Source organism: Panthera uncia (assembly GCF_023721935.1).
Source record: "Panthera uncia isolate 11264 chromosome A3 unlocalized genomic scaffold, Puncia_PCG_1.0 HiC_scaffold_11, whole genome shotgun sequence".
NCBI lineage: Eukaryota > Metazoa > Chordata > Mammalia > Carnivora > Felidae > Panthera > Panthera uncia.
Genome location: NW_026057578.1, coordinates 22,023,450 through 22,047,024, shown reverse-complemented (window position 1 = coordinate 22,047,024; position 23,575 = coordinate 22,023,450). Strand labels below are relative to the sequence as shown.

Below are 23,575 nucleotides of genomic sequence, written 5' to 3'. Positions count from 1 at the left end.
TTAAATATCATCCCTCTCTTGCAAACCCAACACAGTGTTGAAACATTTGGGTAGATTCCTAGACACATTTCCTTCGTACAAAAGGGTCCAAACTGGGCACATAAGAGAATGTCATGAAGGAAAACACCTTTGGTTTCAAGATGAAGATACATTCGTGAAGCTTTATTGCATCTGTTTCCCTCACCCAAATGAAGTAACCAGTCATTTAAACTTGCAGTTCTTACTTAACATTCTCAAGGTGACAAAAGTTCAGTAACTCTAGAGGTTAAGTTGTTAAAACCTCAGTTTTTATACAAATAGTGAAGGCGCTTCTTAAGAAAAATTTAGCCTTGTAAATGGCACATGGTTATGATAATTAAAACAGTTGCAAAGAGCATAAAGTGCAGCTGATTTATATGTAAAGGATGCAAACAAAATAGATTCAAGTTATTTCTCAGCAAAATGATACAATATTGAAACTAAAAAATTCCAGAGTAAACCACAATGATTTAAAGGTAAGAGTTGCAGAAATAAAACAATCTTAGCAGAAAAACATTACATTCTTGACCTTGGATCTGGATACACTAAGTCTGAGCCCTATAGTTCTCCCCTACTGAATGTTTTAGGGGTACCTTGGCCAAAACAGATGTGACCCAGTACCAGGGCTGATTTCACTTGTGCTTCTAGGAGCCCACATGTCCGCATATCCCCACCTACACAGCACTGTGGTGGAGGAGGTGGGAAGGGTTTTAATTATTCTCCTATGAATGAGGGTCAACTCCTGATCATCTGCTGGGGGGTGGAGGAGGGTGGTGGTGGTAATACAGAATGGCAGACATTCCTAATACTTTTCACCCTAGGGTCAACAGAACAGAACCTGGTTACAGAGCGGAAGGTTACAGCACTCTAAGTGCTGTACTCTTGCCCGGAGCCAGGGCTGGCCCCCCAATCCCAGGCTGCCATGGAGGCTTTTGTAAGGGAGTGTCATAGCATAAGATGTTAAGGACTTTGACTCCCATTCCCCACTGCCCTGCATCTACAGGACCCTCTGGCTACCACCAGCATTGGCTCTAACTCCAGATTTTACTCCTGGTGAATTTCTGCAGAACTGGCAATTGTGTGTATATGGAGGTGGGGATGGGTGCCCTCTGCACAGACTCACTCAACCACAGTGGTGCACAGGAGGTAAAGAACGAGCGTGGGGTATACTGGGCTACAAAGGGGGACCTGGAATTCTGGGGATAATCACTCATCTCATCCCAAGCAGCTCAGTCTTTGCTCTGAAATTCGTAACATGCACATTGAGCCAGCAACAACAAAGTCCCAGCTCTGAGTAGCCCTCAGAAAGGCTCCTGTGACAACCTTTGATCAGCTCACAAGGGAAATTCAGAGAGAAGGCCGGAGGGGAGCCTTTTCCAGGCTGAGCAGTGATCGTGAAAAAGACCTCGGGACATCGGTAGTGAGTAATCAGGACGAAGAAACTGCCCGGGTCTGGAGCTGCATGCAACTGACCCAGAGAACAGCCTGGTTTGGGGGAATCCCTCTGCCACTAGGGGTAGGGGTCTCCTGAGAGGCAGTCTTATGTCCCATTTCAGAGGGGGCCAGAGCCCTCAGATATTTCTAATAAATTAATCAGGACTCTCACCCAAGAGGTGGAACTCACTTGTCACCCTCATCTACTGTCTAGTCCAACCTGGCTAAAAGGGTGAGGGAAGGTCTTTCACTAATATTTAGATCACTTAAGAAGAATTTTCCTCAAATTCAAGGTGATGGGTACCTCCTCAAGGGGCTAGGATTTTATGTTTTGTTCTTAACCTTGGCTGTTTATGACAATCCCAACTTCATACTTCAATGTGCACTTTATCTCATTTCCAAACTTTAAAAAAAAACCAAAAAAACAATCATTATGTCATAAGAGTTCAGAGTACATAAAAAAATATTATTCTAAGAGAATAGACTACAAAGAAGAGAGGCTTTAGTTAATGTTAAAATAGGCAAGGTCATGCTTTCCATATAGCATGTACAGCCAGAGCTGTCTAACACCTTTTTGTTTCTTCGGATAAAAATTACTTAGCTTCAGCATGGGTGTACATTCAAAATGTAAAAAGCACTCGTCACAAATTTGTAGAGTTCATGACCGAACTTCCTAAATTAGCTAATACTGTTGGGGGATGGGGAAGAGGACTTTATGTAAACTATCGGTTGCAAACATTCACACAGAGTCATCTGGAAAAAGCCGGGTTTTAAATTTGGACACTTTTTGTAAGTGATCTGGGCTCTGGGCTGAATCCGCGTTCTTCCACTCCTCTTTTCGAGGTGTTATAAGTGGGGCCACAACATCACTATCCTGTCAAGAAAAGAAAAACCAGGAACAAATAAAATCCAGTTTTCATAATTTTGAGGAAATCCTCAGGTACACATATCCTTGTCTTGCAGACAGATTGCTTCTAGACGAATGTACTCTTGGGAAACCCCAAATTATATATATGCCCTGTGCTTAGGTCCAATTAGAAACACCACAGTCCTAAGCAGGGAAGAGCCTTTGTAGAAAAAGCTAACAGACCTATTCTTTTCAAAGATGACCAAAAGCAACACACTCCCCCATTCTATGACCCTCTCCCTTCATACACTTTCATGAAACACAAACTTGGTTTTTCCAGGAAAGAGGGACTTCGCTGGGTCCCTGCTCCTTTCTTGCTTACTCCCCTCTGCAGTAGATGGTCCTTGTCTACAAGAGGCCCAAAAGGGGGAAGGACAGGGGTGTCTAAGTGTCCTACTTCAGCTCAGGTCATGATCTTGCAGTCCATGAGTTTGAGCCCTGAGTCAGGCTCTGTGCTGACAGCTCAGACCCTGGAGCCTGCTTTGGATTCTGTGTCTCCTTTTCTCTCTGCCCCTGCCCCACTCACGCTCTGTCTCTCTTGAAAATGAATAAATGATAAAAAAAAATTTTTTAAAGGGGGGGTAAGGGCAATTTATATGTGCAGAACTTGAACTTTTTCCTGCAAAGTTATAACTTTGGCCCATCAGCATAGATTCCGCCCAAAATGAGGAATGACCTCAAAGTGAAGTGACACTATGACTTGAAAGAAATGAGTGTAAGAAGGCCCTCTAAGACCTGACTATCCTGAACTGTTCTTGAACTTGTGCATGGATTCTCTTAGGGTGTATGAGGGTACAGGAGCTCTGAGAGCCTTTACTGCACTAGGAATACAATGTCTGTGGTAGAATACATGCTCTTCATTTGCACCTGTGCTCTCAGATCCACTTTTCCACCTTTCTGCTGCTCTACTCTATGTAACAGGAGCTGCTTTTTTTTTTTTTTTTTTTTTTAATGCTTATTTATTTTTGAGAGAGAGAGAGACAGAGCATGAAGAGGGGAGGGCCAGAAACAGAGGGAGCTGTCAGCACAGAGCCTGATGCGGGGCTTGAACTCACAAACCGCGAGATCATGACGTGAGCCAAAGTCAGACACTTAGCCGACTGAGCTACCTTAACAGGAGCTCCTCTTATAAAGTATGTTTCCCAGGTCCCCTGCCTACTGGCTTTTGGTTAGGTTTGGCCAAAGCGGGGCACAGGTGGAAGACTGGAAGGGAGGAGGACAGAGAAGTGAGGGTATTACTCCCCTGAACCCTTCTGGCACTGGCAGCAGTGGCCGTGACTCTTCTGTGGTTCTAGCTTCTGCAGGTGGCCCCAAGACCTGGACTCCCACCTCCACCCCCAGAGGTGGCAGCAGCTTCCTGCTGTTGTCTCACTATCCTCTGCTCATTTAGCTCTGCCAAAACTTCTGTATCTTGTCTCCGCTATTAAATTTGTCAAACTACTCTGGATCTGACTTGATAGAGCTAAAAGTGGCCATTTAACTGCCATGATACTCCTATCTGGAAGATCTTATAGTACAAGGTCAACATTATTTGCCTTCAAATTCATCTCTATTTCTACCAAGGATCCTTATTTCTACCCATTCTAGTTTCAACTCTAGTGAATTTTATAAATACAAACTTGAATGTCACTCTCGTGCTTAAAACACTTCAATGGCTTCCATTGCTCTTGGCCCACAAGACTATGTAAAATCCCATGGGCCCCTCCCTGAATGCACTATGTTCTTGATCATCTTCTGGCCTCCCCCCTTCACCCCCTTTACCCAGGTGACTCCTCATCCATCCTTCAGGTCTCACCTTCTAAATCCTTCTTAAAATAAGCTTTTACCAACCAACCAAGTGTGGCTTAAATCCTTCTTCTTTTGGCTCATCTAAGACTCTGTACCCACTGTGCCCCACCCCAAAGCACTTACCACACCACTGTAATTGTTATTTACTTGTGCGTCTATTAACAGAGCGTGATCCGTGGAACTATGTCTGTCTTAGATACTGTTCCATCTCTGTTACCTAACATAGGACCTAGCAAAAATCCTCATTCAAGGAATGAATGTATCTAGTTTTAAAGTAGTTATCGCCACATAGCTGAACTTCAATAGCTTTTGGTCTCTCTAATTCTAGTCTCTCCTAGTTCCAATCCATCTGCTGCTGGAGTTTTCTTCCTTAATGTTTATTTATTTTTGAGAGAGAGAGAGAGAGAGAGAGAGAGAGAGAGAGAGAGAGAATGTGTGTGTGTGTATGTGAGTGAGCAGGAGGAGAGGGGCAGAGAGATGGAGAGAGAGAATCCCAAGCAGACTCCACGGGGTCACCACAGAGCCCACCCCAGGGCTTGAACTCACGAAACATGAGATCATGACTTGAGCTGAAACCAAGAGTCAGATGCTTAACTGACTGAGCCACCCAGGTGCCCCTAAATATTTTTTAAATTATTTAATTAATTGTTTATTTTTTTTTGAGAGACAGAAAGAGAGAGTGTGAGCATGTGAGAGGGGTGGGTAGAGAGAGAGGGAGACAGAGAATCCCAAGCAGGCTTCATGTTGTCAGTGCAGAGCCTGACGTGGGGCTCAAACCCATGAACCTGAGATCATGACCTGAGCCAATATCAAGAGATGGATGCTCAACCGACAGAGCCAGCCAGGTGCCCCTAAAGATTTTATTTTTAAGTAATTTCTACACCCAATGTGGGGCTTGAACTCATGACCAACTGACCAACTGACCAGCTTGAACTCATGCTCCACCAACTGAGCCAGCCGGGTGCCCCTAAATGACTATCATTTAAATGAGAACTTTTCAGAGGAAAATAAGGATCTCTTTAGGTTATTAATTAAAAACAGGAAATTATGCAAAGTACGTGAACAACAAACTACTCACCTGTGGCTTGGTGAAGTTTCTGATTAAGCACCAATGAACAAAGTACTGGTGTGCAGCAAACAAGCTCTTTTCATCAGTCTTCTTGCAGTATACGCGAATTAGCTGCTCTGCAAACCTCTCTGGCAAAAGCTCTGAAACCTTTTCAAAGAACAAAAGATTTCACTGTCATCTTGAATTCACACATTGAAGAGAGCTCAGCTGTTCCTAAGCTTCATCTTTTTTTTTTTTTTTTTTTTTTAAGATTTTAAGTAAACTGCACCCAATGTGGGGTTTGAACTCATGACTCCAAGATCAAGAGTCGCACACTCCAGGGGCGCCTGGGTAGCTCAGTCGGTTAAGCATCCGGCTTCGGTTCAGGTCATGATCTCCCAGTTCATGAGTTCGAGCCCTGTGTCGAGCTCTGTGCTGACAGCTCAGAGCCTGGAGCCTGCTTCAGATTCTGTGTCTCCCTCTTTCTCTGTCCTCTCCCACTCACACTGTCCCTGTCTGTTTCAAAAATAAATAAACATTAAAAACTTAAAAACAAAAAAAAAGAAAAAGAAAAAAAAAAAAGAGTCACACACTCCAATGACCGAACAAATCAGGCACCTCAACCTAAGCTCCATTTTTCATGTTATATTAAAAACACCACATTGTTTTGCTGTTTTATCCCAACTGTCATCCAAAGAAAAGAATTGAAGATAGTTGTCATATTGCAAAATGTCCCACAATTTTATATTATTAAGACTAAAAAAAGTTTGTATTATGTAATTATACGTAGATCAGACTCTCATTAGAAGATATGCAAATAAACACATTTAACTTACATGATGTCAACCATACAACACTCCTTTCCCATCAGATTTATAACCTAGCCACCAAACCAAAAACAGTGCTTTCATCTATGTTTAGCAAACAGGAAAAACTGGCTGTTAAGATGATTTACACAAAAATCAGATATACTTTAATTTCAAAAATAATTTTTTTTTTTTTACTGTATACATTGACTTTAGGACCTAACCTGCATGTAAAATGCAGATTTATCATAAATCTGCCAAATGCCACTACAGTATATTTATTTTGCCCAAGTAGTTACCTGATCTTTAGTAATCCTGACTGCTTTGCTGAGGTCACTCTTACAATAGAAGCGAACATGATCAATAGGATTCTTGTCTTCCATTCCATAATCCATGTTGATAACCTTAATAAAAGGAATAAATTAGTAATCACTCACAGAACAATGAGAATTGAATTCAAGGTTGTAGGAGCGTCACAAAAAACGAAGCAGAGCTCTCTGGAGGTTCAGAAGTAAGAGCACTAATAAGGTAGCTCATAGTGGAATGAAAATAACTCTGGTGCATGTGCTGTAGGGATGTGGTCTTGAAATCTTGAGTGGGGTGGGGGAGATTATTTGTGTTTTCAACCTAAGGAGGGTATAAAGTCTGTACCCACTATGTGATAGCCACTATGGTACTACAGATTCAAGGAAACTCGATACAATCCCAACCCCACAGCACCATGTAGCCTAGACTGAGGTTGAACAAATGATTATAAATGTAATTATTGGGGCACCTGGGTGACTCAGTCGGTTAAGCCTCTGACTTTGACTCAGGTCATGATCTCAGTTCATGGGTTTGAGCCCAGCGTCAAGGTGTGCTGACAGCTCAGAGCCTGAAGCCTGCTTCATATTCTGTGTCTCCCTTTCTCTCTGCCTCTCACGCTCACGTGCTCCGTCTCTCTCTCTCTCTCAAAAATAAACATTAAAAAAATTTTTTTTAAGTAATTATCAAACTACATTTGTTACAAGAGCTACCAAGGAAAAGCAAAGGGTGCTGTCAAACTTTGTAACCAGGGAGCCTTGTGGTCTGGGGCTTTGGGGAATGACTAGGTGTGTTTCCTGGGAAAGTCACAGGAATGAACCAGGTCTAGGTAGAAAAGAAAAGAATTCCAGGCAGAAGAAAAAGCTCTGAGGCAGACAGGACTGAAACGGTGAGCTGGGTTAAGTAACACTGAAGTCACTGTTGATCTTGGAAGAATAGTTCTAGTATGGTGATGGCGACACACAAAATGTTTAGGAGTAAATGAGAAGTAAAAAAGAGAAGACAGGGCGGGTGCCTGGGTGGTTCAGTCGGTTAAGCATCCGACTTTGGCTCAGGTCAGGACCTCGCGGTTCATGAGTTCGAGCACCGAGTCAGGCTCTGTGCTGACAGCTTGGAGCCTGGAGCCGGCTTCAGATTCTGTATCTACCAACCTCCACTTGCCCCCCTGCCCCGCTCCTCCCGTGCTCACTCTGTCTCTCTCAAAAATAATACATAAATGTTAAAAAAATTAAAAAAAAAGAGAGAGAAGACAACTCTTAGAAGCTTGGCTGTTAAAAAGATGCAAGAAAGAAGAATATGGAGAGGAATATGGTACCTGGGAAAGGTAAAAGGGGGATACTTTTCAAGGAGTTTGACAGGGGTGAAGGTGCGGTTTGTTTGTTTTTTAAGTTTGTTTATTATTTGAGAGACGTGTAGGCACACACAAGTTGGGGAGGGGCACAGAGAAAAGGAGAGAAAGAGAGAGAATCCCAAGCAGGCTCAATGCAGAGCCCAATGTGGGGCTTGATCCCACAAACCATGAGATCATGACCTGAGCTGAAATCAAGAGTTGGACGCTCAACTGACTGAGCCACCCAGGTGCCCCTGTTTGTTGTTTTCTTAAGATGAAAGTCTGTTTAACTGCTGATGGGAAAGTCAAAGAGACAGGAGAGAATGGATACTGTAAGGCTCCATAGAAGCGCTAAGACGAATGGCTCTATTGCCCAATGTGGCAGTCACTAGTCATAGGTGGATTTTTAATTTAAAGTCATCAACATTAAATACAATAAAAAATTTAGTTACTTAGTTGAGGTAGTCACGTTTCAAGTGCTGAACCTGTGGCTAGTGGCTACCAAAATGGACAGCACAGTTATAGCCCGACGCAGGGTTTGAACCCACAAACCGCGAAATCTTGACCTGAGCCTAAGTTGGATGCTTAACCAACTGAGCCACTGAGGCGCCCCTTTCCAAACTTTCTTTAATGAACATGTGCTGCTTTTATAATGGAAGTAGGGAGGCTTTATCTTAAAAAAAAAAAAAAAAAAATCTTTACTTAGTATATTTTTGGGCTAACTACTTACATCCACTATGAAGTCTTCAGCCTTTAGTTCAGTTTCTATCAAGATGTCCGTAGGTTTAGAACCAGCAAGATCTTCTGGAAGTCTTTTATAATTTTCCTAGAAAAGACAAGACTCCTTACATTAGAACCCCCGTTTTTCATCATTAGTGTTTGTGCCACAAAAGGTTCCCTCTCTAAAAATGGCACTTTACTAGGAAGAGTGGGTAGAGATACCCCTAACAAATACAGAGCTTCTGGCTTATGCCATCCTTCAAACACATCACAATAGAGTGATTCTCATAACAAAACTTCCACATTAAAAAAAAAATGTGGCATTGACTTAATAGGAGGAAAGTGTTATGAGGCAGGGTGTGGTAATCAGTGTGGCTCATGTTACTGGCTTTCTGGCAAACAGAAAAACCTTCCATAAGCAGGAGATGAAAACAGATATGGATATCTGGCATGCACCATCTGGGAGAACCTGATATAATGTGAAAGAAGAAATTAGTAAACAGCAGGTCCTTCGCTTCTCAGTGAAGCTCATGCAGATACCTTATTTTGAGGCCCCATTCATTTTCTTGCCTTTAGATCTAGCCAAAATTTGGGGCACCCCCTCTCACTTCTGGGATGAGAGAATACAGGTTTAGACTAAGACAGACTTGGGTTCAAATCCTATCTCACTAACTGTGCTTCTGTAGGCAAGTTGTTTAATCTCTCCCAAGCTTCAGTTCCTTCATCTACACGACCAAAGAACACGTTATTGATGAGATTAAGTGAAAATGAATGTAGAGGGCTTAGAACAGAGTCATGATATTGTGATGGGTTAATGGCTTCCTCTTGGAGGTTTCCTCTCTTGGAAGAGAGAGATCTTTCACTATTAACAACTCAACTTACCTTTTCAATTTTTGTTGTTCCCTTTGGTTTAGTCTCACCCACATACTTGTATAGATTACGGCATTCAATTTTTTTTAAAATTTCTCGTGCTGCATCCAGTTTGGGATCAGAAGAATACAAAATCTCCAGGAAAATGTTATCTGCCAATTTTATAAAATTTCAGTTATGTTAAGATGGGGAAAAAAGGGTTTAAAGACTCATACACCGCTGTACTTCTGAAAGGATTTTAAGTGGACATTTACAAATGTAAGCACAGTATAACATTCAATGTCTTGGATTTGCTTTAAGATAATCTAGTGAATGGGAGAGGGCATATAGAGATGGCTTAAGGTTGGGTGATGGGTAAATAGGGGTGTATTAATTTGTTGTTATGCTTTATTTTCTTAAAGAGAATGATACTTAAGTAATTATAAAGTTATGTCTGAAATCTACTTCAAAAACAGACCAGTATTTTATGGGAGTGGGTGGATGGAGGGGATGAAGCAAAATTGCCATGTTAGTAATTGTTGCAGCCAAGTGATGGGTACATGGAATTCTGTATGTTTCATAATAAAAAGTTTTTTAAAGTTCCATGATGAAAGTAGAAGGTAGTTGTTTTTAAGATTTGATTTGATTTTTTAAGATTTTTTTTTAAGTTTATTTATTTTGAGGGGCACCTGAGTGGCTTAGTCGGTTAAGCCTTCAACTTCGGCTCAGGTCATGATCTCCCAGTTTGTGAGTTCGAGCCCCACATCAGGCTGTGTGCTGACAGCTCAGAGTCTGGAGCTTGATTCTGTGTCTCCTTCTCTCTCTGCACCTTCCCTACTCATGCTCTGTTTCTCTTTCTCTCTCAAAAATAAATAAACATTAAAAAAATTGTTTTTAAATAAAAAAATAAATTTAACATTCTATTATTCCAATTTAATTAAGATATTTTGGGGTAGACGGCTTGCATTGAAAGGGAGGGAAGGGATAAGGTCCACTTATTTCATAGGAATATTAAGGGAAAAAGACTAAAGTAAGAAAACGGTTCCCTAAGGCAGTGGTCATATGACATTTGCTATGTTTAAGACAGCCAACATCTAGGTAAGCTGAAACATTTATAGGCATTTTTATTTTATTTTTACTTTATTTTAAAGTTTATTTATTTTGAGAGAGACAGTATGAGCAGGGGAGGGTTAGAGAAAGGGAGAGAGAGAATCCCCAAGCAAGCAGGCTCTGGGCTATCAGTGAAGAGCCCAACTTGGAGCTCAATCCCAAGAACTGTAAGATCACGACCCGAGCTGAAATCAAGAGTTGGATGCTTAACCAACTGAGCCACTGAGGCACCCCTATAGGAATTTTTATAGGAATTTATAAGCAGGAATTTAGGAAGCAGAGAGGACAAATCATGACATATTCATAAAAGGAACTACTACTCGACACTAAAAAGGAATAAACTACTGATGCATGCAATCTAGATGAATCTCAGACACATAACACTGGGTAAAAGGAGCCCTACAGAGATGAGTACACCTGCCTGATTGCATTTATGTAAAAGTCTAGAACAGGGCGCCAGGCTGGCTCAGTTGGAAGAGCATGCGACTCTTTTTTTTTTTTTTAATGTTTATTTAGTTTTTTGAGAGAGACAGAGTGTGAGCCAGGGGAGGGACAGAGAGAGAAGGAGACACAGAATCTGAAACAGGCTCAACTCAGAGCCTGACACGGGGCTCAAACTCACGAACTGTGAGATCACGACCTGAGCTGAAGTTGGGACGCTCAACCGACTGAGCTACCCAGGTGCCCTGAGGATGTGACTCTAGATCGCAGGTTCATGAGTTTGAGCCCCGTGTTGGGTGTAGAGATTACTAAAAATCAATAAACTTAAAAAAAAAAGTCTAGAACAGGCAAATAGCGGTTGTTTCTAGGGGTGAGGTGAGGGCAAGAACTGACTGGGATGAAGCATGAGGGAATTTCCTAAAGAGAAGATAATGTTCTGTATCTTGCATGTGTCAAAACGTTAGCAAATGTACATAAAATGTGTGCATTTATACAAACTGTGTGTGCATTTTACATCAGAAGAAAAAAAATCTGTAAATTATTGTTGAACTTTAATCTTCATGCTAAAGGAGTTAGGGTAAAATGTACTGATCACTGCAATTTACTTAAAAACGCATCAAAACTGGGGTGCCTGGGTGGCTCAGTCAGTCCGACTCTTGATTTCAGCTCAGGTCATGATCCCAGGGTCATGGGATTGACGCTCACATTGGGCTCTGTGCTGATCATGGAGCCTGCTTAAGATTCTTTCTCTCTCTCTCTCTCTCTCTCCGCCCCTCTTCCCAGCTCATACTCTCTCGAAAAGAAAAGAAAAGAAAAGAAAAGAAAAGAGAAAAAAAAAGGAAGAAAATGCATCAAAATTCAGATGGGTTAACGGACAGGATGGTAAGTGACAGACAAGTCATAGAGCAAGTTCAGTAAATGCTAGAACAACTGTACCGGTGTGGTGAGTGTACAAGTGTTCACTGTAAAATTCTTCCAACATTGCTGCAGGTTTCAACACTTCCCAGTAACATGTGGAAAAACATTCTTAAAAATTAAAAAACAGGGGCGCCTGGGTGGTTCAGTCGGTTAAGCGTCCGATTTTGGCTCAGGTCATGATCTCGCAGGTCATGATCTCACAGTTCATGAGTTCGAGCCCCACATCAGGCTCTCTGCTGTCAGCATGGAGCCCACTTCAGATCCCCTGTTCCTTCTCTGCCCCTCCCCAGCTGTGCTTGCTCTCTCTCTCTCTCATAAATAAAATAAACATTAAAAAAATTAAAAAACAAGAAGTGGAGACTTTTAGATAAAGTCAGTTGACTTTTGGAAAAGCAGCAAAGGTAAGGAAGGCTCACATGGTCCTATTCCTTCCAGGTTATGTAGTTAAGGCCAGTAAAGATTATATGACTGCTCAAAATAATATGCAAGAAAGATAAGATTCTGGGTCTCAAATGATGAAAGCTGGAAAATCCATATGCTTATTCTACCATACTCTTGGCAGATAAAGCACAAAAATGTGACCTAACATTTTGTATAGGATTTTTGACATTAATACAATATCCAAGGGTATAACCAGTGGACTCATCTCATTGAACAGGGTAAAAGCTAGTTTGGGTATTATAGAACCTTCAGAGTGAGAGAGAGCTATGTATACTCATGTAGTGAAACCACATTAGGGGGCGCCTGGGTGGCTCAGTTGATTAAGCATCATCACTGCTGTCAGTGTGGAGCCCGCTTTGGATCCTGTCTCCCACCCCCCTCAAAAGACCAGGGGCACCTGGGTGGCTGGGTGAAGCACCCGGCTTCAGCTCAGGTCATGATCTTGCAGTTCGTGGGTTCAAGCCCTGCATCAGGCTCTGTGCTGACAGCTCAGAGCCTGGAGCCTGCTTCGGATTCTGTGTCTCCCTCTCTCTCTCTCTGTTTCTCTCTCTCTGTCTCTGCTTCCTCTCTGCTTGTACTCTCTCTCAAAAATAAATAAATGTTAAAAAAAATTAAAAAAACAAAGATCACATTAAACTGTATACTTTATGGTTTGTCACTTAACCCAAAAGTGTGTAAAATCCTGAATTCATTTCTTTTCATCAAAAGAAAGTTGAAATGTAATATAATGTTACAGGATAAATTGTTAGAACTAGCTTCTGATGATGAAGACTGAAGATTTTTTTTTTTTTAATGTTTATTTTTGAGAGACAGAGACAGAGTGCGAGCAGGAGAGGGGCAAAGAGAGAGGGAGACACAGAATCCTGCTGTCAGCACAGAGCCCCATGTGGGGCTCGAACTCACGAACTGTGAGATCATGACCTGAGCTGAAGTCAGAGGCTTAACCACCTGAGCCACCCAGGCGCCCCACTGAAGATGACTTTTTAAATACAGCATCACCTGCTTCGTTATGAACAAAAGTTAAAATATCCCCACCTTGCTCAAACTGTTACGTAATCTCTTCTTCCATTCCTATCAACATAACAATGGGAGACTAGTATCTGCTATGATGTTTTTAAAACAAAACACAGAAACAATTTAGATACACATCATCCCTTGTGAGTGAAAGTGTCATCAGCCCAATCTAGATTAATTAACCAGTAGGAAAATCACTTATTACATTGTAAACTTTAAGTATTGTTGTACACAACGTTCTGAGTGTGCACAAAGATATGTAATATGAGGAATCACTATTTAACTTCTAATTTTTGATTTACTTATGTTTGAAAAGTGACTAAAAAGGTCTAAGTCTAAAAGGGACTCTGTATCACCTACATGTCTATTTTTAAAGAATAGTATATATTCTATAATACACTATAGTACACTATAATACATATAGTTTTTATTATTTAAATTTTTGTTTCTTTTGGTTATATTTACTGAAATGTATGTTAAGTCTGTTAAACTCAATATGAAATATTTGGGCTCATATTTTGTATGTCCTTCCCACCCCCATATCATTTTCCTAGTAATTCGTTTTTATTGTTTTACAAAGGTATCAATCTGTGAGTTGTTGGGCATGGAGAATGTTGGTTCTTCAAGACAGTTTGAGAGGCACCGGTGTGAGTCTTGTTCTGGCAAATGTGCTGCAGACAGAACCCAGCAGTAGCATCACATACAGGAAGCTCATGTAAAGTGATCTTGGCTGCCTTAGCCCACTCAGCTTGGGTTGTTTTTGCTCATTTAAAAAACCTTCAGCCTTTCCACCGATTCTCTACAAGCTATGTGACTGCTTTCTAACTTTCTTTTTAAACGGATCCGCCACGTCCATGATCCGCCACGAAGAACTCCAACTTTTGTGGTCTACTTTTGCTTTGCTCATCTTTATGGCTCAGTCAGCACTTTCCCACATTAAAGAACCAGCTGCAACACCTTCACCTCTCCCTTCTCACCCTAAGCTGCAGGTTTTGCTTGTGTTGAAACGTGGCAAAATGCTCTTGGTATTCTGTGTTTTATAACAAAAGTAACGTTAAAAGCAAGTCAGTTTTTTAGTCTGGTATTAGTCCAGCTGTATTTTAAGTTAAATAACAGTGAATATTGGGTACTTAAGTGCCAAGTACTACATACCAGGTGTTATGCCTCATTTAAATACTATAACAAAACTATATGCTGGGTATCAATAGCCCAATTTGTAGATGAGGAAACTAAGGTTCGAGAGGTTAAATGATTTTATCAAGGTGATACAGTTAGTACCAAGCAGAGACAAAACTCAAATCCAAAAGTATACAATCACTAGAGAAGCTAAATATATTGGTATGTTTGGAAAATAACACATCTGCAATCCAGGCACAGCTTACACTTTATCTGAGATGGACTTCCTGTGTTACCGTCTAGCTCTTACCTGTGAGCTTAGTGAAGGCATCCATGTCATCAATTGCCGTAGAAATGTGATACTTTTTTCCTTCAGCACCTACAATTTCTATGTAGGGGTCTGCTTTGAGGAAAGCATCTGTAATCCTAAAGATCATTTCATAAAAATTTATGCTTATGAGAAAATTTGAATATTTGGTTAATGCCATGCTTAAAGTTAAGGAAACCTTTCTACTTCAGAGAAGTAAAACCCTGAGACACGATGTTCTAAAGACAACTGTTTTTTTTTTTTTTTAAACAAACAGATAAAAAAAGACAACTGTTTTTTGATCATACATAAATACATAAATAAGTGCACGGGGATTCGTCAGCTACCATGTTTACTGTGATCCAAGCATTATGGTAGGGCTTTAGATACATTATCTTATTTAATCTTTCCAACAAGAAGATAGATGGAATCAGCCTCAATTTTACTGATGCAGAAATTAAGTAATTTTCATTGAATCAAGTTAGGAAGAAGCCATACCAGGGTTTGAAACTAGCTGAATTAAAAATAAATAAAAACTTCTTATCAAAGTAACAACCATACAAATAGATGAATGTGTTCTAACTAGTCTGCTCATGTCAATTTAAAACTATTTAGAGATATGGAATTAAATCACATTCTACTTCTGAGAATTCCTCATGGGTCTTTGAGTCACACAGAGATGTATGGCTATACTTCTATCTGTACTTCGCTGAACTTTTCCGCTATGGTTCTCACTGCGCCAGGGAGAAGAGGTCAAATTCCTATTGGTCTTACTATCTGCTACTAATTTTGACAAATAATTGACAGGGTAAGGATGGGCGTTAATCTTAATTCTTGAAATTAACTTCTCATTAACTTCAGAATGTCAATTTTTCACGTCCCATCTCTCACCTTGATGACTAGTATCCGGCACATAAGTAACTACCTGTGAGGAGGTCTAAGGCATGCTGACATTGCCTCTTCATGTCTTGCTGAAGCCAACTCTTCCACGCTTCATCTATCCCCTTTATCTATTCTCCGCCTCTTCCTCCAAATAAGTTTTTACTTTATGCTCGTTTTTGTTGTGTTTAAGGGAACCATTTTAGATTTATTCACTTAAAATTTACTTGAATTCCTAGAAATCTCAACTTGACCCAAGAATGATACTCTAGCAAAGCATCATGAAGAAATTTTATAGGGAAATAGCACTAGAATTTCTTACATTGTATCAATGATGTTGCCAACTTTGTGTTGATAAGCTCTGCGGTGCAAAGAGGTACGGGTATGGAACATGTCATACAGATTCCCAACCTCCTGCAGAAAAACATGAAATAAATATTAATGTAGGTTCAGGTTATGTTACCCTTGTTAGTAGATAAGTCCATAGGACAAGGAAAAGGGATGGTGACAGATGGACAAGAAGGCTATGCATAAGGACTACCTCATTAAAATCCCTGAGCCCACCCATTAAAAAATACAAGGTAGTTTGCAACTTTTGGTTTGCAACTTTTCTTCTTAGTAAACCAAAATCTATTGTTTTAAGTCTATGGCAGGTTCTGTTTTAGGCATCTTCAATATATTTTGAATCTCAACAAGTCTAGAAAATTAGGCATTATTCTTTTTATATTCTTTATTCTCAAAAGAAAGACTTTCTGTAGTACAATACCATACTACTCTTTAGCTACATGACTCTAATCTAGCAGAGACCTAATGATTTAGTATTTTACCTATTATGAAACACTAACATATATCACTAACTATGGTTAAGGATGAGACTTGAGCCAAACTTTCTAGGCTGAAACTTCAGTTCCGCCTTTTATTAATTGTATGTCTTCTTTGCTTCAATTTGCTCACCTGTTAAGCGGGATAATAATAGTATCTATTTCATACTGTTGTGAGAGTTGAGTTAATCCACCCAAAGCACCTAAAAACAGTGCCTTGCACAATACTTAATAAACGTCTGTTGTAACTTTGTTATTATTTAACAATGCAGTAGCAGTGAAAAGAACCTTAAGATACTTACAAGTGCTAAACATTAAGAGACTGATAATTTACCAAGTTCTGATTTTTCCGAATTATTGAATGATTACTTCTAGATTTCAAACTATGAACTACACCTTCTTTGTTGTTTCCTCTGATCTAGCTTACCTTATCTCTAGTACAAATACGCTTCCTATCATCTACTTCACAAACACGGGCAAATTTAATAAACCGCTGGTAATCAAAATTATTTTGGATTCCAAGATGATGGCAGTCCCTAGAAAGATTCCAAAGCAGAGAGATGAAATTTGTCAACAAGAAAACTGTACCTTAAGTATCAACACTGAATGTATATAACAATTTTTTATTTCATTCATTTATTTAAACAAAATTTATATATATTTAAAGGATATGAGGATTTTAACCAATTTTTCTGAAGTGTTCAGTGCATACCTGGCAAAATAATCCCATTTGTCCACATCAATGCCATTTCTTTTATTGGCCACTATCTCATAAAGGAAGCTTTTCTCTTTAGGACGCCCTTTGTATGGCCACTGGAAGACAAGAAAACTCACCAAAAGTTTTAGGATATGAACGAAATCTATTTACAAGCAAAGCAACTGTGTTAATCTAAAAATTATAAGCAGAGGGGCGCCTGGGTGGCTCAGTCGGTTGAGCATCCAACTTTGGCTCAGGTCATGATCTCACAGTTTGTGAGTTCGAGCCATGCATCAGGCTCTGTGTTGACAGCTCAGAGCCTGAAGCCTGCTTCAGATTCTGTGTCTCCTTCTCCTTCTGCTCCTCCCGGCTCACACACTCTCTCAAAAATAAACATAAAAAATTTAAAAATAAAATAAAATAAAATAAAATAAAATAAAAATTATAAACAGACACGTGAATGGGAATGTGAGGTAAGTCAAAAAGTTCCACTCTTTCCTTCTTCCACCTAATTGCTAAACTAGTAGAAAAAGGAAAAGAAATGCTAAAGTATATGACATCCTGTTAATACCAAGCCTTGTGCCATTGAAAGGATTCTAACTCTATTACACTTCCATAACCAACAAACTTTCTTCTTTTCTTGGTTTAAAAGTTTCTTTAAAATTTAAGATCTGGGGCCCCTGAGTGGCTCAGTCAGTTAAGCATTGACTTTGGCTCAGGTTATGATCTTGTGATTCGTGAGTTTGAGCCCCACATCGGGCTCTGTGATGACAGTTCAGAGCCTGGAGCCTGCTTCAGATTCTGTATCTCCCTCTCTCTCTGCCCATCCCACGTGGATTCTCTGTCTCTCAAAAATGAACAAGCATTTGAAAAAAAATTTTTAATTAAATTAAATTTAAAAATATATTTTATTTTTAAATAATCTTTATGCCCAACATGGGGCTTGAACTCACAACCCCGAGATTATCACTCACGTACTCTGCCGACTGAGCCAGCCAGATGCCCCAAACATGTTAATTTTAATGGAGAAACAGGACATGCCCTTTTACATTTTTCAAACAATGTTACTTCAGGCTTCTATATAGAATACTACATATATATTCATCAAAAAACATTTACATATGTATTTTAATTTGGGAGGTAATTTCTAAAGAACTGTTAAGAGATGAAAAAAATAGATAAGCCTTTTTATTTTTTTTGCACTAAACAGTAGAAATACATAATGTATTTTATCATTTAGTCCCCCTAAAATAGCCAAATATCTCTCTTCAAATAGCTCTGAAGGATTAAAAAAAAAAAAAAGCTCTGAAGGAAACTAGAAAAGACTAGATGGAAAACACAGTCAATTCAAATTAAGTTGTAAACAAACTTACCACAGAATCTTTGATTGGTGATTCAAGTGGTCCTGTAATCTGTTCCTTGATAAAGCAAATATCTTCTTCAGGGATGAGACCGTAATGTTCCATGACAGCTTTGAGTCCATTAGAATTAACTAGGTGCTCAAACATCTTCACTGAGCCCTGTTCATGCTAGGAAAAGTCAGCACAATATGATCTGTTATAGACTCTAGTCCATCAGGGACCCCAAATAATTCAAATTATTCTTGATTCCAGGTAATTCAGAGATAAGGTTCCAATGCATGTTAATTATCTAGTTCCCAACTACCATCTTACAGATATTTTAAAAAACCTGTTAAATGTGTCTGTAAACAAATAAACCTTTTACATATCATGTTCATTATCTCATAAATACATTTAATGAGACATATAATTTATAGTGCAGAAATATTGCATAGTACAATACAAAAGAATATTACCCAGTCATACAGATGGGATCCTGCTTTAATGAATATCACTATAAAATTCAGTTCTATTGTTTCATCAGGCTTGGAACATTTGAAGTTACAAATTCTGTTAGCACTTCCATCTAGTGGTGAGAAGGAGTAACTGCAAACTTGCCACTTAAGAACAAAAGTGTTTAGAGTTCTAAAGTCAAGATCTGGGGGGGAATCTCAAATTGGCCTCTTTTTACTCATCTGTCCGCTCACTCATTCATAATTGTAAACATCAAATGATCCCCTGAAGATACTGGCACCATCACAGGTCTTACCAAAAACCGACTCAATATGAAAACAAAACCCTGAATGGTCCTGTAACTATTTTTTTTAAGTGAATGAAGATACATATTAATTACAACAAGGAAAAACATAGTTCAGGTTAATAGTGAAGAAATCTGGTAAACATTGCCTTAAGTGATCAAAGTTAATGTCACCAGCATTATGTTAAACAGAGTTTCCCTGCCTCTGATGCTAAAGAAGATATAATGTGGCATTCTGCCAAAAATACATAGTCTGACACTATGTATCAGAAAACTGCAAACTAAAGGACATATCAGAAACAACTCACCTGTACTCTTCAAAAAAATAACAAGATCATGAAAGATAAAGACTGAAGAATTGTTCCAGATCAAAGGAGACTAAAAAGAAATAGCAACATAAATCATAAGTATGATTTATGTATGGATTGGGGAGGAATAAAGTTTTCTTTCTCCTTTTCTGCATGGACAATTGATGAAATTTGACAGAAACTATAAACTAAATAATAGCATAGCATCAGTATTAATGTCTTGATTTTGATACCTGTACTGAGGTTATGTAAGAGAATGTTCTTGTTTTTAGGAAATACCCACTGAAGTATTTAGGAATATAGGGGTATATCTACAACTCATTTTCAAATGGTTCAGAAAAAATTTTACTTTTTTTAAAGATTTTTATTTTTAAGTAATCTCCACACTCAACATGGATCTCAAACTTATAACCCAGAGACCAAGAGTCTCACACTCCACTAACTGAACCAGCCAGGCACCCCGAAAAAAAATGTTATTTATACAGAAAAATTTAAGTCCCACAAAGATAACATGGACAATTACAATGAAAATTATAAGCAACTTAGGAGTAAATATAACAAAAGATATAGAAGACCTTTATGGAGAAGATTATAAAATTTATAATAAAGGGCAAATGGCCAAAGATACTCAATAAAAGAGATGAAAAGTTATTATAAAGTAATAATAATTAAAGCGTGAAACAGAAGAGAATCCAGAAGGATTCATCATATATGGAAAGTTAATAAATGTTGGGGGTGTGTTATAGATCAGTAAGGAAAGAATGAACTGTTCAGTAAACAATCATCCATGTTTTAAAAAAAGACATTAGATTTCTACTATGCACATGCACAAAAATAAATCCACATGAGTTAAGGACTTATATGTGAAAGGCCAAATATCTATTATTTTTAAAAATCTAGGTATGTATGTATGTATGTATATATGTATGTATGTATTATTTGAGAGAGAGAGTGGGGAGGGGGCAGAGGGGGAAAGGGAGGGAGGGAGGGAGGGAGGGAGAGAGGGAGAGAGAGAGAGAGAGAGAGAGAGAGAGAGAGAGAGAGAGACTGACTCAAACGTGGGGCTCAACGTGGGGCTCAATCCCATAACAATGCCCAACCAAGCCAACCAGGTGCCCCAAAAGGTCAAACATATAAATAAAAGACATGGAAATGGCTGAGTAGATCCTATTTAGATCAGCCTTGCTGAAGAAAACAACTGTTAAGTCTGGACAACTTCCTAAAAGTACTGGAGAGCGACCAAAGTAGGCAGATGTCAGCAGGAAGTTAATACTTGGAAAAAAAAGAGCACGGGGCAATATTCCAATTCTTTTATGGCCTTTAGTATGAGGCTCCCAGGAAGCAAAACTATAGAGAAACTATCGATCTCAGTTCATTAAAGAACCAGAATACTTCATCAACATTTAAAATTTGTTTCTCAAGAAGTACCATTAAAAAAAAAAAAAATGAATTGGAGGGGTGCCTGGGTGGCTCAGTCAGTTAAGTGTCTGACTTCGGCTCAGGTCATGATCTCCCAGTCCATGAGTTCGAACCCCGTGTCGGGCTCTGTGCTGATAGCTCAGAGCCTGGAGCCTGCTTCAGATTCTGTGTCTCCCTCTCCCTCTGCCCCTCCCCAACTCATGCTCTATCTCTCTCTTTCAAAAATAAACATTAAAAAAAAAATCAAGGGGTGCCTGGGTGGCTCAGTTGGTTAAGCATCTGACTTCAGCTCAGGTCATGATCTCGCGGTTCGTGGGTTCAAGCCCTGCATTGGGTTCTGTGCTGACAGCTCAGAGCCTGGAGCCTGCTTCAGATTCTGTGTCTCCCTCTCTCTCTGCTTCTCCCCCACTCATGCACTCGCTCTCTCTCTCTCTCTCTCTCAAAAATAAATAAATATTAAAAAAATTTTTTAATGAATTGGAGGGGTGCCTGGCAGGCTCAGTCAGAAGAGCATGTGACTCTTGACCTTGGGTCATGAGTACGAGCCCCACATTGGCTGTAGAGATTACTTAAATGAATGAATGAATTTGCAAGTAAGAGACTGAAGAAAAAATATTCACAATACATATATTTGACCATTATATATATAGTTACTATATATACTATTACATAGTTATATAAGTAATTAATCAAATCAACAATCAAAAAGCAAACAACATTTTTTAAATGGGTTAAGTGTTGAAAGAACTCTTCACAAAAGAAGATACATCAATAACAAAGTACAGGGGGGCACCTGGGTGGCTCAGCCTGTTAAGCCTCAGACTCTTGATTTCCACTCAGGTCATGATCTCACAGTTTGTGAGTTCGAGCCCCATATCCAGCTCTGTGCTGACAGTGCAGAGCCTGTCTGGGGCCCTCTCTCTCTGCCCCTTCCCTACACTTACTTCCTCTCTCTCTCAAAAATAAACTTAAAACACACACACACACACACACACACACACACACACACACACACAAGAAAAAAACAAAGCACAGGAAATGGTATTCAGCATATATCAGAGAATGCCAAAAAAGAGAAAACAAAACAACAAAAACCCAAAACCCCACAAAATACCACTTCACACTCATTAGAAAGGCTAATCTAAAAAATGAAATGATGAAGCTACAGAACAACAGGAAATCTCCCACAGTGCTAACAGAGGGCAAAATGGTACAACAACAGGGGAAAGGTCTGGCAGTTTCTTTTTTTTTTTTTTCCTAATTTTTCAGTTTATTTACTTATTTTGAGAGACAGAGAGTGAGAATGCGCGCAGGTGCGTGTGTGCACAAGTCGGGGAGGGGCAGAGTGTGGAAGAGAGAACATCCCAAGCAAGCTCCGTGCTGTTAGTGCAGAGCTCAGTGCAGGGCTGTATGCCACGAACTGGGAGGTCATGACCTGAGCCTAAATCAAGAGTCGGACACCGACGCTCAACCGACCGAGTCACCTAGATGCCCTTGGCAGTTTCTTATAAAGTAAACATGCACCTACTCCATGGTCTAGCAATTCTACTCAGGTATTTTACCTAAAAGAAATGAAAACATTTTCCATAAAAATGTTTTGCAACCTTATTTGTAATAGCCAAAAAGTGAAAACAACCCAAATTATATTGAAGGGGAAAAGTACAAACAAGTCACAATTTACTCACACAATGGGATACTACTCAGCAATACGCAGGGATCAACAGTAATGCATGCAACATGATAGAATCTCACAATCATCATGTTGTATGAATAAAAGCAAAACACTAAAGAGTATATATGATATGATTCTACTTACATGAAATCTAAGAATAGGCAAAACTAATCTATATTTATTTTCTTTTTTTTTTAATTTTTTTTTTTTTAACATTTATTTATTTTGAGACAGGGAGAGATAGCATGAATGGGGGAGGGTCAGAGAGAGATGGAGACACAGAATCTGAAGCAGGCTCCAGACTCTGAGCTGTCAGCACAGAGCCTGACGCGGGGCTCGAACTCACGGACTGTGAGATCATGACCTGAGCCGAAGTCGGCTGCTTAACCGACTGAGCCACCCAGGCGCCCCAAAACTAATCTATATTTAAAAAAATCAGAAGGTGAGGAGGGAGAAGCAGCCATCGACTGAGAAGGGGCATAAGGGAATTTTCCAAGAAGATGAAGACATCTTTTATCCTGACTTGGGTAGTGATTACATGGATATATCTATTTGTCAAAATTCACTAAACCATGGTGCCTGGCTGGCTCAGTCAGTAGAGCATGTGACTCTCCATCTCAGGGTCATTAGTTTGGACCCAATGTTGGGTGTAGAGATTACTTGAGATAAATAAACAAACAAACTTAAAAAAAAAAATTAAGACTGGTACCAACTTACTATATGTGAATTATTCCTTTATTTTTTTAAATTAAAAAAAATTTTAATGTTTATTTATTTTTGAGAGAGTGAGCAAGCTAGTGGGGGAGGGGCATATAGAGAGAGGGAACAGAGGATCCGAAGAAGGCCCCACACTGACAGCAGAGAGCCCGATGCAGGGCTTGAACTCATGGACCGTGAGCCTAAATCAAGAGTCAGATGCTTAACCAACTGAGCCACCCAGCTCCCTCTTGAATTATTCCTTTAAAAGAAAAAGAAAAAAAATAGGGGTGCCTGACTGCCTCATTTGGGAGAAGATGTGACTCTTGATCTCAAGGTCATGAGTTTGAGTCCCATGTTAGGTGCAGAGATTACTTTAAAAAACATAGAAAGAAAGAAAGAAAGAAAGAAAGAAAGAAAGAAAGAAAGAAAGAAA

The 23,575-nt window shown here is 39.5% G+C and overlaps 1 protein-coding gene across 2 annotated transcripts in view; it reads right to left on the bottom strand.

The window, feature by feature from the left end:
* Positions 1 to 143: 143 nt before the first annotated feature.
* SAMHD1 (SAM and HD domain containing deoxynucleoside triphosphate triphosphohydrolase 1) overlaps positions 144 to 23,575 on the bottom strand; it is a 51,099-nt gene continuing 27,667 nt past the window's right edge. For both annotated transcript variants that reach the window (XM_049650834.1, XM_049650835.1), the window contains 10 exons: positions 18,321 to 18,476; positions 16,963 to 17,063; positions 16,678 to 16,786; positions 15,752 to 15,843; positions 14,554 to 14,669; positions 9,237 to 9,376; positions 8,365 to 8,460; positions 6,301 to 6,405; positions 5,226 to 5,363; positions 144 to 2,326 (listed from right to left, as the gene is read on the bottom strand). In XM_049650834.1, the coding sequence (XP_049506791.1) occupies positions 2,192 to 2,326; positions 5,226 to 5,363; positions 6,301 to 6,405; positions 8,365 to 8,460; positions 9,237 to 9,376; positions 14,554 to 14,669; positions 15,752 to 15,843; positions 16,678 to 16,786; positions 16,963 to 17,063; positions 18,321 to 18,476 (1,188 nt within the window). In that variant the 3' untranslated portion in view covers positions 144 to 2,191. The remainder of the gene's footprint in view (positions 2,327 to 5,225; positions 5,364 to 6,300; positions 6,406 to 8,364; positions 8,461 to 9,236; positions 9,377 to 14,553; positions 14,670 to 15,751; positions 15,844 to 16,677; positions 16,787 to 16,962; positions 17,064 to 18,320; positions 18,477 to 23,575) is intronic.